At 34.1% G+C, this 16,417-nt stretch overlaps 2 protein-coding genes and 1 long non-coding RNA gene across 4 annotated transcripts; 2 read left to right on the top strand and 1 right to left on the bottom strand.

Annotated features, from left to right (window-relative positions):
* The first annotated feature begins 1,308 nt into the window (after positions 1-1,308).
* Positions 1,309-7,330, top strand: LOC114193432 (putative tRNA pseudouridine synthase). The gene is made up of 7 exons (XM_028083231.2): positions 1,309-1,630; positions 1,754-1,789; positions 2,247-2,359; positions 2,456-2,604; positions 2,805-2,949; positions 5,725-6,162; positions 6,672-7,330. The coding sequence occupies exons 1-7, from the start codon at positions 1,432-1,434 to the stop codon at positions 7,077-7,079; spliced, it is 1,488 nt and encodes a 495-aa protein (XP_027939032.1). The 5' UTR covers positions 1,309-1,431; the 3' UTR covers positions 7,080-7,330.
* A 1,449-nt stretch (positions 7,331-8,779) lies between these two features.
* LOC114193347 (Pseudouridine synthase family protein) lies at positions 8,780-15,677 on the top strand. 2 transcript variants are annotated; one of them, XM_028083099.2, is made up of 9 exons: positions 8,780-9,109; positions 9,197-9,232; positions 9,538-9,650; positions 9,764-9,912; positions 10,566-10,707; positions 11,671-12,093; positions 12,509-12,947; positions 13,217-13,273; positions 15,249-15,677. In XM_028083099.2, exons 1-8 carry the CDS (start codon positions 8,851-8,853, stop codon positions 13,219-13,221), a joined length of 1,566 nt encoding a protein of 521 aa, XP_027938900.1. In that variant the 5' UTR covers positions 8,780-8,850; the 3' UTR covers positions 13,222-13,273; positions 15,249-15,677. The 2 variants fall into 2 exon arrangements, with proteins under 2 accessions (XP_027938900.1, XP_027938899.1); XM_028083098.2 differs by having other exon boundaries at positions 10,563-10,707.
* On the bottom strand, positions 14,654-15,561 carry LOC114193348 (uncharacterized). Its single transcript, XR_003606255.2, has 2 exons — positions 15,310-15,561; positions 14,654-14,910 (listed from the first exon to the last, which is right to left on the bottom strand). It is a non-coding gene; the product is annotated as an uncharacterized LOC114193348 (long non-coding RNA).
* Positions 15,678-16,417: the final 740 nt, after the last annotated feature.

The following is a 16,417-nucleotide window of genomic DNA, read 5'->3' as shown; positions in this document are numbered from 1 at the left end:
ACATGTAGATAATGAACTATATGTAATAACTATAAATTGTTGTAATCTAGCACATAAGCTACTAATAATCTTATTTGTGAATTTAAATTTAGTATTCATCTTCTTATTATTTGGTTATATTGATTTTGATTTTTAAGAATATATATATATATATATATATATATATATATATATATATATATATATATATATATATAAAGTGGCGTATGTCCACAATTCTTTGTTTTGAAACAAATTTTATTTATTCTTATTTTAAAAAAAACGTTTATATGAATATTTGAGTTATAAGTTCTCTTAACGTGACTTTTAAAAATAATTATCATTTGTGTCGTGAGATATTAGAGATTGAGTAATTTTATCATGTCACGATGTCATAGCGGAAAAATGTCATAAATTATGACATTGAAAGTTTTTCATTCTATTAGAAAATGCAATGATGGTAATTGAAACTCTAATTTAAACCTTTAACTTTTACTAAAAATTGGAATTAGTCCATTTTTAAAACTTTGATCCAATTTAATTTTTTCAACTGTAGAGATATATGAATTTAGTTTTTATAGTCAAATTTTACTAAGTTTATTTGATGTTTCAATTAGTTTCAAGATAAATTTTTAGTTAACATTGAATTGGAAAGGTGTCAAACGACATTAACAACTCAAATGTAATCATAAAACACATTTAAAACGTGAAATAAACTTAATAAAAATTAATTAAAATGACTAAATTCACACATCTCAAGAAGACTAAATTATGCTAAAATTTTAAAAAGGAACTAAATTTAATTTTCACTATAAAAATTAAGAAAAAAAAACATATTTAATCCAAAATTCATGAATGATTGTGTAAGTATAATGAGCTTTGTTATGTTACTCGAAATCAAATATGAAGTTAGAGTTTATTATTCTTGAGATGATTCATTATGTGACTATATACATGGTTGGAAAACCTCTTGGTAAATATTCTTTGGATACTATAATTTTCGAAATTAGAGAAATCGCTTCAAACAAATAGTTTTATCAATATAATGAATAAATTTGATTGATCCTTTTCGGGGAAGATAATGCTTTATCAAACATAGAAAAATATGAAACTTAAGTAATATGAAAAAAGAAAATAATAACCCTATTAAAATTGTGTAATATGATAATTTAAGAATAATTGAAATGATAAATTAAAAATGAGTGTAAATGTTATTATTTTTATAAAATTGAGTTGAAACTGAGGTTTTGACTTTAGGACTTGTCTCTCCCCTTGGAAAAGACCTCACATTACAAAGTATAATTGGATCTTCTAAATCAAAACAATTCTTTATACAGACAAACAAAATATCAAATTTTTGCAAAAGATACTAAGAATATAATTTTGTCAAAATATCTTAGCAATGTTGTTGGAGCACTGTTCATAATCTCCTCTGAGGTGTGGAGTGCGAAGATGGCTAATTGGTGTTTGCGAGTGCCATTGTTTCTATTGCTCAGGAAAGCTCCCTTTACAGTATCACCCGCTTTTGGTAAGAATAAGAGAAGGACACGATTCCATTGTTGTTGTTGTTCTACTTCTTCCCAGTCATGGGAACCTTCCCGGAAAAAAAAGGTTGTAATGCGCGTGGCATATGTTGGCACCAATTACCGAGGTCCAATTTCTCATCATACCCTGTTGTTCTTGTCTTTGTTTAAATCATCAACATTCTCGTACTAAGATGCCCTTTTGTCTCATGTCTAATTTCTTGTTTGTTTGTTTTGCACTCTTCATGCAGGTCTCCAAATGCAACACGATGAACATTTTCTGTCCAGTATGCTTCTTTGGCTCGTCCTAATTGCTCTATGCATATGTAGTCGAAAAGAGATAGAACATTACTTTTTTTTTCTTTTTTTGAGTTCAAGATGTTTGTAGAAATGCTCTACCTGTGGGGGGAAGGAAATTGATTTAAAAAGTTTTATTTTTAATTTGAATGATTCTCGGAAGTTTAGTAAAAGCTTGTTACTTTTAAATCTCTTACTATTCGTGAAACAGTTTGTTTGGTGTCAACACATTAGTGACTAGGAAGTACTGTGTGTTCCAGGAATACTAATAATAACATCTACAAAATCACGAATAATGAGAGTAAGTTAAAGAGTGTGTTATTAGCATTTCTCTTATCTGTATTGGCTTCATATTATAAATTTGTAGAGTACATGTGTGGTTCAATCCACCTAGCTAGTTGGGTCGACCGTTTGTTTCTAAAGTGTTGTGATTTAAAAAAAATGTAGCTATTGAGAAAGAACTAGAAACTGCCGTATTCAAGGCTGGTGGCATTCGTGAAAGTAATTTTGGGGATCTGCAGAAGATTAGATGGGCTAGAAGCAGCCGCACTGACAAAGGAGTAATTTGTGAACTGTCATTTTGATTTGTATTGTTTACTATTTTGATTGGTGCATATGTAGTCTGATTTTTCTGTTTGATGCTGTCTGTATATTAGGTTCACTCTCTTGCAACAATCGTATCCTTTAAAATGGAAATCCCGGAAAATGCTTGGAATGGAGACCCTTATGGCTTTGCCCTTGCAAATTATGTTAACTCTTATCTTCCCTTTGATATCAAAGTTTTAAGCATTTTGCCCTCACAAAGGTAAGGCTTGAATGGATATCATTATTCAGTATTTATAATATGGAGTAATCTCTGAACTGATATCTGTCGTGAAAATTTTATATAATGATAATGTACTGTATATTTTTATTTTTATATTTCAATTTTTAATGATAGACTTGGGAGGTCCTGCTGCTCTCTGGTCCTGTTCTCTAATTATTTGATTTATGTCTTGGACGTAGGAGCTTTGACCCCAGGAAGGAATGTGCTTTGCGAAAGTACTCCTACCTTCTTCCTGCTGAAATTGTTGGTATTCAAAGCCATTCCAGCAATGATGAAATTGATTACCACATATCAGACTTCCATGATATTCTCAATGTATTTGAGGTGTGGTATTCTATTCTCACCTTTCTTCCCCTTATCTGTTACAAGAGAAGCCTCCATTTATTTTTGTTCTTAATTACTTATGTTGTAACGTCCCATTTAATTTATAAACACAATTAAAGGAAACGTCACACATAAGATAGTAAAATCACGCAGTCCTGGAGTTCCCAACATCACCCCTACAAAACCATGCACACCACGATGCCAACAAAAGCAGGATAACAGTTTAACTAAGAGTTTACAATCCAAAGACAACGAATACAGGGGCCATAGCCCTAAAGAAGACATCATGAAGAGAAGTGTAAGATCCAGCCCAGACGGCTAAGCGGTGGAATCACCATTCCCCTGTTGACCACGAGAACTTCGCCCATCTGCTCCCATCAACCAAGTCGATGATCATCGCAAGAAAGAACAGCCACATACAACACAACCATGCAACGAAACGGGTAAGCTAGAGCCAACAACATATTCATCATACAGTCAAAAGTATTTCCATCATTTCACATCCATATAATCAACCAAACATGTTATGACTCCCAATCAATACACTACGACTCGACTCGACTCATCCGGATACGTATAACTTGGTCAGATTCAGCGGATGCTTACACTTGTGGTGGATACCCCTGCTCGACTCTGAGCTGCTCATCTCCGAGCTATGTGTTACAAGTGTTACGATGAATCAAATCTCCCTCACCACAAGGTTAGTCCTTAATGGATTTCAGGCCTCCTACTACCCTCACCACAGGAGTCAGTCCGCTCTAGGTGAGACTAACTGGCTCCTCAGAGTGTCAGGATACAACCTTACCTTGAATCCTTACCTAGTTATACCGATGGGGCACCACCATGGACACCCACTAACAGGGGCCATGGGATTACGTCCCGACCACTGAAGCGTAGCCCCGGAGGTCTCACCTAGAGACCCCAAGGAATTACACGCTGACACGGACCAACATTCATAAAACAGCAGTAGGAGAGCATCAAAGATCATGTTTGCAATTCCATACCCTTCCGTGAGACTTATTCCTCATACACATCACATTTTGGATCCATACATCTGATCATCACCACCCCATGAATCTAGGGCCTCATCTCATAACATTACGTGTTCCTTTAGTTCCAAACCTCTCATTCATTTCACATGCCAATAACATACCCAACCCGTCATACGCAATTCATGAATCATGCCAAACATACCTCATGCTCCATTATATACATAGCACTCATCATACCATCATACTCAACCAAGACAGATCATTTAGGAACAAACAAACAGCCAATCACAGCACTGTCTTGCCCAGCACCTCGCTCAGGCTGAGGGGTCTCGCTCAGGCGAGGCAGTCTCGCTCAGGCGAGTCCCCCTCCGCTCAGGCGAGGGCTCGAAACAAGGAAACTGGAACCACTGCGGGATCTCGCTTAGGCGAGATCCCGCTCGCTTGGGCGAGTGGTTCACTCGCTCAAAAAATTGAGCAAGTCGCCTGGGCGACTTATCGCGAAAAGGGGGTGGGCGAGCCTCCGTCAGACTCGCTTAGGCGAGCCCGACTCGCCTGGGCGAGATTAACAGTTCTCGCCCTGGTTCACCTGCAACAGATGCATCATTCCAAACCAACGAATCGTGCCAAGAACTCCACACATCCAAAACAATGATTTATCCATTCAACAACAACCAATCTCAAGAAAACAGTATATGAACAATATAACTCGAACCCTAACTTCCCGTACTTGGAAATAGGTTCGTACAGGACGTTCGACGCGTAACCAAGAAGCACAGCAGCTCTAGAACTCAGTGGAGTAGAAACTGATTCGGAGCTGGCTCGAGAGACTTGGGGAGGAACCCTAGCAGAGCTCTAGTGCGGAAGGGGAAGGTGACGGCTGCTAAGTTTCTGCAAGAGTGAGAGTGAGTGTGGAATTAGGACAGACCTAAGGACTTTATACGTTGGGCCGGCCTTAGGCCCACTTACAAGGGCAGTCCACTAATCTCTAGGGCAGAAAATATAAAAGGGGCCTTACATATGTTACTCCCTCTCTTTCTTTTTTATTGTAGTTTAATTTATTTTGGAGAAATCATGAAATGTAATAAATATTCTTGATCTTAGAACGGTATTTATAAGTTTTCTATTTTATTTTACCCTTTTTGTTTTTACATCACAATAAATACATATATGCAAAAGATTAGGTGAAGAGTAACAGAGTACAGATGACAACAAAGTAATTAATACTGTGATGAATTTTAAAAATGACGGTTAAACAGAATAAAAAATCTTTCAAAAGTCAGTCACTTAAAAAACAAAAAACGAGAGTAGTTATGAATCTTTTCTCCACTGTTATTAGTTAATTTCTGATAGTTCATACTGTTAGGTCTATAGAGGGGTATCACCGGGGAGATACAACACCAATGAGAACTAAACCCAACCACATAAGGCATTGACACCACTCTCAACCCAAAACCTTAAGGCAATGTGTTTATAGGTCTTTATTCTTATATACATGTATTAATGTAATGTATCACATTATTGTCTCCTTCCTTACCCAACATTTTGTATGGACCCAACAGTTAGATTAAAAGCGTAACATAAACAAGACATTCACTAGTTCTTCCTCTTTCTGTTATCAGTTTAACTAGATGGTTTTTTTAGTTGGGACATGGATGTCGGATGGCTGTGTTTCCTGAAAGTGTGCTAGAAATTTTAGATTTATGACTAAATCAGGCTCAGGCTTTCTGATATTTTATGCTGTTTCTCTAATATTAGTGTTACTATCTATAATTGCCTTTCATAGGGGGAACATCCTTTCCATAACTATACGGCTAGGTCTAAGTACAGGAAACAATTTCCTAACAGGCAATTGTCATCAAAGAGTGTAGAGAGGTTGCCACCGAATGAGTCTGAATGTGAGTACAGTGATGAGGAAGAAAATTTTGAAATTGACAAGGCATTTACAGGAAATATGGAGTGCCAAAGCCAGAAGTGTTCAGAAACTCATAATTTTGGTAAATCTGTTGGTGGCTCCGGCAATACGAATGGAAACAGATTGCCTGGCCAAGACTCTAGATTGGTTGCTCGTGCTAGATGGTTATATGAACCTGATGAAGCAGACAGATTAAGTGCTTCCCATTTCAGAAAAGTTTTTCAGTGTTCTTGTGGAAAGCTGGAAACATCACTGGGACATAATTACATAGAGATATCAATACAGGGAGAATCCTTCATGTTGCATCAGGTATTTCTTTTTTGTTTTGCCCATATTATTCTTCTTTAATTTTTTTTATTCTGAGAATACCCCGGGGTTAAGGTTCAAATGCATAGACACTAGTATGCATTTTTTTTTTTTTGTTATAAACTTTTTGTGCTTTACTTATATTGATTTATGAAAATTCTGGATAACTTAGCCCCTTTTGATTAAACAATTTATACCCACAGTATTTAATGAAGTTGAATTTATTTCCTAGTTGAGAATTTCAATCATGCTATTTGATTACTTAATATGAAAGTAGATAATTCTGACAAATGAAGTTACATATACTATTGCAATAAACCTCCATTTTCATTTGTTACAATACCTCGTTATTCAGTAAGGATCATGATTGACAAAACTAACCTCTATTTTCTTGTTTTAGTGATGTCTTGATCTGTCAAACCTTATATTATGGAATCCACTGTGATTTTGTTTACATGTATTGAATTAAATTGGTTGATGTATTGTGCTTCCTTGTTTTATACTCTAACCAGATAAGAAAAATGGTTGGGACAGCAGTGGCAGTAAAACGCGAGGTACTGCCAAAAGATATCATAAAGCTATCACTGGCAAGGTACTCTCGAATTATACTACCCCTTGCACCTTCAGAAGTTCTAATATTAAGGGGAAACAGATTCTCAATAAGAACACGACCAGGAAATGTGACAAGACCTGAAATGCAGACAATAGTGGAATCAGAAGAAATTAACAAGGCAGTGGATGACTTTTACACATCAGTTATGCTACCTCAAGTTTCAAAATTTTTGGACCCATCAGCATCTCCCTGGGAAGAATGGATTGAGAAACTGGATGCTCACACAAGCATAGCAAATGATCAGTTGGATGAGGTCAGGAAGGCTTGGAATTTGTTACAAGAAAATCTTGAAAGTAGAACGAACTAGCAGTCAAAGGTGGTGATTGTTCTTCCTATTCTGAATTTGGTTGCTTAACACGCCTTAATTAAAGTTTCTATTGGCTAGCACCTGCATTTTTTTTTATTCTACCCTTGCTATTACGTGAAGAAGGAGTTCAATACTTTTTTTTTTTTTTTCTGATTGTCCTGCTGTATTTATTCTGCCTACTTGGCCTTGGATCTATCAATGGATAATCATGTTTGGTCAATACTTTGAGTTATGGAAGAATTTATCTTCAAGGATGAGTTTTAATTATTTGGTTTTGAATGGCCTGGCGAAATGATTCCTGAAGAATTCATCAAATTGAACATCTGAGCAATAATGACAACTTCAGAGGCTGAAAATTTCACTAGTCAATGATAATAACCTCAGCTACAGCTTCTACAAACAGATTGAATAATGTTTCATATTGAGTTAGAGATGATGTTTGGTTTCTGACTTGCTACAGGCAATCATTTACCCTCTGAAGTGGATGTATAGTTTCCATGCACACCAGCCATTCTTAGTTTCTTTAACTATGCTTAATAGGGATGGCAATATGGGCTTTGCCCGTTGGGCCAGCCCGCAGGCCCGCGAAAAAAACGCGGGGCGGGTCAGGATAGTGAGCTCACAGGCTCGCAGTGGCCTGGTCTGCAAAAAAAAAAACTTGCACTTGTGTATATTAATTATTTTTTTTATGGACTCTTGCATTAACGTTTCAAATTTTTGTATAACTGGAAAAGACAAATATTATGTATTTTTTAATATGCTAAAATTTAAAGAATACATTGTGTATGTCATGATATGAATATGAATATGATGAAAATGTTGAATTATCAATTTATCATTCAATTTCCCAAAGTCTTTATTTAATTTTGTGAATTTCTTAAAGTTTTCTAATTTTTAAACATTAAAAGTTTTATTATAAGAATTAAAAAAAAAAAAAGTGGACCAGCCCACGGACCCGCAAGACGGGACATGCCAATGATTACAGTCTGCATAAATTGTACAGAACGGGACAGACCACTCCGTGATACAGACCTTATGCGGGCCGGCTCACATTGCCATCTTGCTTAAAGTATACCACAGCTTGTGTGATGCATATGTCACTCTTTTTTTTTTTAGTTTATTTCTTTATTTTGAGGGTAGTATACACACGAAAGTTCAATTTGAACTTGCTTTTCCTAAATTCCTGGTATAAATTTAATCTATTTTGTATTTTATTATAAAAAATAATAATATAAGAAATTGCATTATATTCTCAAAGGTCGTGAATACATTCTCACCTCTTCCAATTTTAAATTAAATACACATCTCAATTATATTTTTAAGACAAAATTGTATTTTATTACAAAAGACACCTCTTCTAATTTGTATTTTATTAAAATAAATACACTTCTCAATTGTATTTCTGCTCATTAAGATAAAATTTCAATGTAAATCTATGACTAATAAATTTAAATATTCGTCTTAATAATACTAGGCCATTATAATAATACAAGAATAGCAAAGCAACCAAATTTACACAACTAAAAACAGGAGAATAAAGGTTGCATAATTGCAATTAATAATTTTTTAAAATTTACAAATCCAATTAAAAAATTTCCTTGATACACCTACTAATTAATTAGTTAAAACGAAAATTAAAATAGAGTGAAAGAAACAGGTACGATAATTGCAGTATTTAGCTTTAGCATACCAGGAACATTTGTTCGTTTCAGGAACATGTTATGTTGGCACTGCAGAGCGTAACAGATAGAGTTGAAAGAAAGCTTCGAAAATGATGAGTAACTGTGTTTCTTCTTCCCCTCACTTTCTTTCAATTCCAACTCGTGTAAGAGTAAGAGAAAGCAAGATATCCACTTTGGTATCAATGTTATTCCCTTCTTGTTCGCTGCCATATCTGCTTCTGCCTCCGACTCTCTTCAACTGCTTCTGCTCTTCGACTCACTCTCTTCCAACCCCTTCTCAGAAATGGGAACCTTTCCTCAAGAAAAAGGTTGTAATGAGAGTTGGATACGTTGGAACAGATTTTAGAGGTAGCCCTCCAGCCCTTTTCTTTCTTCTTTCAAATTTCATTTTTTTTTTAAATTCTGCTAATTTGATTCCATGGGGGTTATTTGCAGGCCTGCAGATACAACGGGATGAACACACATTATCCAGTAAGACCATTTTTCTCTATTGTCTTGTTGGTTATGGTAGAAAATCTCGAAATAAAGTATTAGTTTTTGTTTGAAAGTTGAAATTATGAAGATGGGTGTAGCTCTATAATGTAGGCAAGTGTTTTTAGAATTTGGAATTATGTGGTGTTATGAATATGATTGTGGTGAAATTCTAATGTGTGTTTGTTATTTGAACATAGTTTGATTCTTTAAAGTAAACTCTGATTGCTGGCATACACTTAAATCAGCCTAGCCCGTGTGAACAATGGAGTGTTGCTAAAGTATAGAATTTTGACATGATGTAGCTATTGAGAAAGAACTGGAAACTGCGATTTTCATGGCCGGTGGCATGCGTGATAGTAATTTTGGGGACCTGAACAAAGTGAAATGGGGAAGGAGTAGCAGAACTGATAAAGGAGTGAGTAAACTTCTTGAAGTTCTTGTTATTCCTTCTATGAATTGGTTTTGTTATTGTTATTGTGTTTTTACACATCTTGATTTTTTTCCCACTTGTATGAGGTGCTTGTTTAGGTCCACTCTCTAGCAACGATGATATCCTTTAAGATGGAAATCCCTGAGAATGCATGGAAAGGTGATGACTATGGCATTGCTCTAGCAAACCGCATTAACACTTATCTTCCTTACACTATCAGGGTTTTTAGCATTCTGCCTTCAACGAAGTAAGATATCTGTCTGGTTATATATACATTGTTATGCTTGATTTCTTAAGATTGTTTCATAATGGTATTTCTCTACTCGTATATTGATTGGTATGCATATGTTCTTGTCATTCGATAGATTAAATGAGTATTTATTTTTCCTGCATTTCATTATTTGTCCATTCTTAATGATATTTTATAAGGGATGCTACGGTAACATGCCACTATGAAATTGATAATGTTAATATAGCAAAATTAGTTTAGAATTGACTACTCAACTAAGATATGTAAGGATATATGATTTGTTTAGTAGCAAGTACATGTGACAAATCTATGCCGGCTTCTAATCAGTATGAAAATTGAAAGCCCCAATTTGTTTCACAAACCATGCAAGTGTTATACAAATCCTGTATGCTTAATTATGTTTAAAAATGTTCAGATTAAAATTGTCATCTGTGGGAAAATTATAACAGCAGCCAAAGCTCTTTCCCCACTAAGTGGGAGTAGAACTAACCTATAGGATTATGCAGAAAGAAAAAAGAATATTTTCTTTTGGACTATTGGTATGGCTTATGTTTTTTCAGATAACTAACAAATTGTAAGTGTTTCTTGATTTTCAATTACTGCTATCTGACTGTTATTTATTGCTTCATGGTTTTGGCTTGTTTTAGAAGATTTGATCCTAGAAGGGAGTGCAATTTGCGGAAATATTCTTATCTCCTTCCCGCTGATATAATAGGAATCCAGAGTCATTTTAGCAAGGATGAAATTGATTTTCATATTTCGGAGTTCAACAGCATACTTAATGTTTTCGAGGTATACTCATTTTCATTTATATTTTGCTTAGTTGCCGAATGGTTTTTCTTGACATGAATTCTCTAGTTTTCATCTCAGTTTCTTCTAGGCATGCTCCTTACCGAAATTTTTTTCTGTGGCTCTTTAAATTTGTGTGTTGTTTAAGTTTATTTCTTGTTTACAAATAATGAACCTCTTGCACTACTTGCTTTCTTCCACAAGATTTTTATACAATGTGCATAATAATGATACGATGGTTTGAACTCTTGCATGCTTTCACAAATCTTTCTCCACTAGACCTCATCCTTTATAGTTGTACCCCTCCCTTGCAAACAATGTTAACCTTGTCTACAATTCACATCATGTGATCTGCACGTGAGTTTTAATGAAGCCTCTAATGTAAAAAATGTCATTATCTCATTCATTAAACATCCATGTCCTTGCAGTTTGAAGTATTGGACACCTTGTGTTTTCTCTCCTTCACTATTTTTGTGGACAAGCTGTTTTCTCTGTTGTAGTAGGTGTTTTTTTGATTGAGATTTTTTAATTCTGGGCTGTGTCAATGATGTGGATTTTCAAAATTTGTAGTGCAATTTGTTTCAACAATGTTATGTGAGAAACAAGTGGTCCATATTTGACATAGAGGTATTGTATGTTAGTTTTGTAAAATAAAGGGGATGCTCATGTAACATGTTTTAAAAGAAAGGATACATGTGTAATATCTTAAAGAAACTGCGGGATACCTGTAATATTTGTAAAACATAGGATACTCGTGTCATAATTTCAATAGTTCAAGGGGTACGTACATGTGAAAACTAAATGTAAAAAAAAAACTTAAAATGAATTTTAATAACTAACTGTCAATTAAAGAAGTCATATAGTAGGGGAGGCTAAAGTAATGATTTTAAAGTTGTTGTAATTAGCTCTAATGTTTAAAATCAGGTATTTATTTAACTTTTGTATTCGTTGATGTTATTATTGCAGGGAGAGCATCCTTTCCATAATTATACTGTTCGATCTAAGTACAGGAAAAAATACCAATTAAAGCAATCATCTGGAAGTGATGTCATGTCAGACAGAACAGGACCATCTAGTTTGGCATCAGGTTGTGAATCAGAGGGTGAGGACAGTGATGATTATGATTTTGAGGGTGGCATTCCAACCACATTAACTGATAAGGAAGAGAGGCACAAGCCTCCAGAGTCTAGTGAAACCAATGGCTTGAGTAGTCAAAACTCTAATGTAGTAGTTCGTGCAAGATGGCTACACCAACCAGATGAAAAAGATAGATTAAATGCTTCCCATTTCAGAAATGTTTTTCGTTGTTCTTGTGGGAAGTTGGAAACATCTCTGGGATATGGTTATGTAGAGATCCATATATGGGGGGACTCCTTCATGTTACATCAAGTAAGTCTTTGTTGATTCTGACATGTAAGAGTTTAATGTTAACTTAAAACTTAATTACATAACTAGTGGTCCTTTATGACCATCCATAACCTTAATTTTTTCTTGCCTATAGAACATAATTCAAATGACTTGTCTCTTCATTCTTGTAATTTGTCTATTGGTCTTTTATGACTTCAAAACTGGGGTTTCTAACAGGACACTGCAGTGTATTTGCTGCATTCATGCATTCTTCTCTTGAATTATTTAGTATTCTGATTACCTGTTCTACATTGAGCATCTAAACACTGTAAAGGGCTGTACTTTGGGCGTTTTTCTATTCAACTAACAAAATATAGCTTTATGCACTTCTTGGTTGGGATGATCTATTTTACATTAACCTGAATCACACAGTCACACTAACTGGATGACTAATCAGATACGCAAGATGGTTGGGACTGCTGTGGCGGTAAAGCGCAATTTAATCCCAAAAGATATCATTTTGTTGTCACTCAACAAGTTTTCACGGATTGTCCTCCCGCTTGCTCCACCAGTAGTTCTGATTTTGAGGGGAAATGCTTTCAAAATGAGATCAAGTGCTGGAAGCTTTACACGGCAAGAAATGGTGTCTATGGTTGAATCAGAACAAATTCTCAAAGCAGTTGATGAGTTCTACACGGGTGTTGTGTTGCCTGAAGTGTCCAAGTTCCTAGACTCATCAAACTCTCCTTGGGCAAAATGGGTTGAGAATTTGGAAAACTATTCAAGCATTCCAGATGGTGAGTTGGATGAAGTCAGAAAGGCTTGGAAAACTTGGAAGGAAAATTTCAGGCTAAAGTCAGCATCAGAAACAGTGAATGCACAAATGTTGAATCATGGTATACCTGTCCTATTTGTAGCCACATTTTATCTGTTCTGCTTTGTGGGCCAACTGCATTTTCTTTTCTTGTTCTTCTTGCTTGATTAAATCATCCAAGGCCATTCTTATCGTTTTCCAAGATGTAGTGTAGGGAATGAAAATCATGCCTCATTTAGTCAAGTCAATTGAACATAGCTACATGCAAAGCTGTCTAGATAATGAAGTTTTGTTTCCAATTGCTAAATGCTAACTAGTTTCCTTTTCTATTTCAATGGCATGAAATGAAAGGCTAAATGGATGACTCACAAGCCAAGTCAATGCACACCTCCATTGTTGTCAAGAAAGGTATGGCTGATTCCAACTTTCCAGTTTCCACCACATGTGTAATTTGAATCATTTAAATAAGGTAAAATGAGGATGTTATCTGATAAGTTTCGTGAAAATTGCAAACAAAAGGAGACAATAACTCGTTTCTATTGGTCATAGGAGAATTTTCTTACGTTCTATTCAACATAAAATCAGTCCATTAGGTTAATTTGTTTTTTTTTGAGTTCATATAGCTAAAATTTCATATTACAGGCTTCTTTTGGTAGAGACCACAACTATTTTCTATTGAAGACAATTCTATCTGACACCTGCACAATCACTGGGGACTATAAAATTCTCTTTTAAAATATTTAATATGATTGCATATCTAAAATTTAAACTTGAGAAAACTTGTCAAGTCGACCTACAGTTTCAGTAATTCATATTAATGAATATTTACATAGTTACTTTGTCTCAATGAGCTGATTTATCTAGATAAACTAAAATGTGCCTACTAAATTACCAGTATTCGTAAACATAACTGGTAGAATTGAATCATCATACTAAAAGGGTCCACTATGTGAATGGATGGACAGAAATAGAAGATGTGAATCAAAGTAAGTAAGAAATAGAAAGAAAATAGAAAACAGTTTAAGAAAAATATTGAACAAAATATTAAGTGAACGAAAATAGATGAAAAATAAGATAAAAAAAATATTGGATCTTACATATGTTTATTTGTCAACTCATTTTTCTTAATCAAACTCTTAATAAAGTAAAATTTAAATATAACTCAATCCTATAAAATTACTTTTAAAACGAGGTTTACATCGACTTATATTCTGTAATTTGACTTTATTTTTATTTGATATGGATTATTCAACACAAACAAACTCACATTTTTATTTTTCACCAATTTCTGTCCTCTCTCCTTCATCTAACAAAGAGTTCATCCTTTTCCAAGTAATGTTATGAACTGTAGGAACTAAAAATTCATAAATTTATTTAATCTGTGTAGATTATTATAGGACAGTCAGTAGATAAGAAGCAAGGAACTGATATTTCTTTTATTTTCTCCTGCTGTCATCGTAGGACAGGTAAACTAGAGGAAACAGAAACTTAGAAAATTTTTGAAAATAAAACCATTGATCTGATATTTACTGAAAAGAAACTATTTGGCTTGCTGATTGGTGCGCACCTATCATCAGTGGAACATGTTTTATATCCCAAACAAGCATGGAAACACGATCTTTCTGTACCATTAACTTCGTAAAGAATCCAACAGTAAATTAGTACTACTCATACAATTCTTGAAGGCAATTTTAGTTTTAACTTAAAACTAATGTTCTTGTACTAAAATATAGTTTTTATTCTGTTTCAAACCCATAGATTTTCAGTATTTGCTGAGAGCACCAGTAGTTAAGTAACATAGGCATTATTATTACACACAACAAGAAAGATCAAAGTTTATTGTACATATATAGCTAAAGACACAGTAGTCTAAGCTTATTTCTGGTTAAGAAGAAAAGAGATAGTACTATATATAGAAGAAGCAAACTTTATATATATAAGCTTGTCTAGAAATTCTTCATGGACGTGAACCAGAGACCTTGTGTAGCAGTTGAGGGGGTGCTTCTGGCACCTTCAAGTCACCACCTGAAGGAGGAGCTGGTGCACTGTTACAAAACAATAACCAATCTCATTACAAACATGAACTTAGTTATTTGTGGTTAAACAAAATGATATATGTAAGTTTGTTTTTTAGTGCTTTTAGGATTTGATAAAGAGTAAAACCTATTTCAGTTTCTGAATCTGTGAGATATTGACATATTAATCTTGAGTTTAGAAAAATATCAAATAGATATCTGAAATTGAAATCTGTCAATCAGAATAGTTTCCTACAGTTATATCTGTTGGAGTTTGTATATAATAATGGTAGTAACTACTGCAATGATAAATTATATATTTCAAATGACAGTAATTTTATTTAAGAAGTATTATGACAATGTCTCAGATTCATAAACCAAATGGAGAGCTACTTGATTGTAAGAAGGTATGTTGAGAAAACTAGTTACTTGGGAGCAACAGATGGATTGATGAGAAGCATAGCCATGAAGAAGAGACATTGAAGAAACCACAAGATTTTCATGTTTGCGTTCCGTGAGGATGTGAAAATGAATGAAGACAACACTCAAATGGCAACACATTATATATATATATATATATATATATATATATATATATATATATATATATTATGTATGTATAGGTATGTATATCATTTCTGGTGTTCCTAGCTGTCTTGGATGACTTGACTTGATAATCACAGCAGCTCAAAGTAATTTAAAATTGGTGAAGTTCAACCAAATTAATTACAACTTGTGGTCTCCTTCAATTATTGTATTTATCTTTTTCAATTCAAACTAACTCTATCACTACGTCAGATTTAACTTTTTAAATTTTAAATTCTGCAGTTTAGTGTTTAAGCTTTTCTTCTATTTTTGTCCCTTTTTTCACCCACTTTGAGCTTATTTATTGTCGTTATTCAGTCTTCGGTCAAATGAAAAATTATATCTATATAAAAAATATTATCAATTGAAAGAAACCTTATGCTGAAAATTGACTTGTATTTTCTTATTAAAGTATAAAAAAACTTTTAAATGAACTAGTGTGGTGTTATGCTTTTGAGTACAAAGATTTATGTTTTAACTATTAGTCAAAACTTTTGGTTTAATGGGTAAATGTTAATCAAATAATTAATATCAGCTATTCTCTGCATAAAAGTTGGTAACAGCTAGCTTTCATTCTGCAACATGATTATGAAATGAGGAAATGAATGAAAGGACCTCCATTGAGTGGATGATGTGTTTGGGTGAGTGATGGAAGGAAGAGTTAAAGTGGGGTTAAAGGTCCTTAAAAATTCAAATTAATGAGTCAAAAGTCTTGTAATTAAGTAACCAATTTGATTGATTCGTTGGATCAGAAATAGGTGGAGAAAATGGCTTCTTTTCAACACCTGTCAGCATCATTGGTCTTTTTTACTATTACAAAAATTGCTTAATCTTGTCCAATCGTTAATAGATGAGAATCATAGATGGTGAAATTATGGTTTGTGGGATTTGTGATAATTGTAAATGAGTGTTATATGAGATTTTAATTTCATGAGGGTTTAAACTATTTGAA

The sequence above is a fragment of the Vigna unguiculata genome, chromosome 8 (assembly GCF_037176805.1).
Source record: "Vigna unguiculata cultivar grain cowpea cultivar isolate G323 ecotype 2 chromosome 8, ASM3717680v1, whole genome shotgun sequence".
Classification (NCBI taxonomy): Eukaryota; Viridiplantae; Streptophyta; class Magnoliopsida; order Fabales; family Fabaceae; genus Vigna; species Vigna unguiculata.
This window is presented reverse-complemented; position numbering and strand designations above follow the sequence as displayed.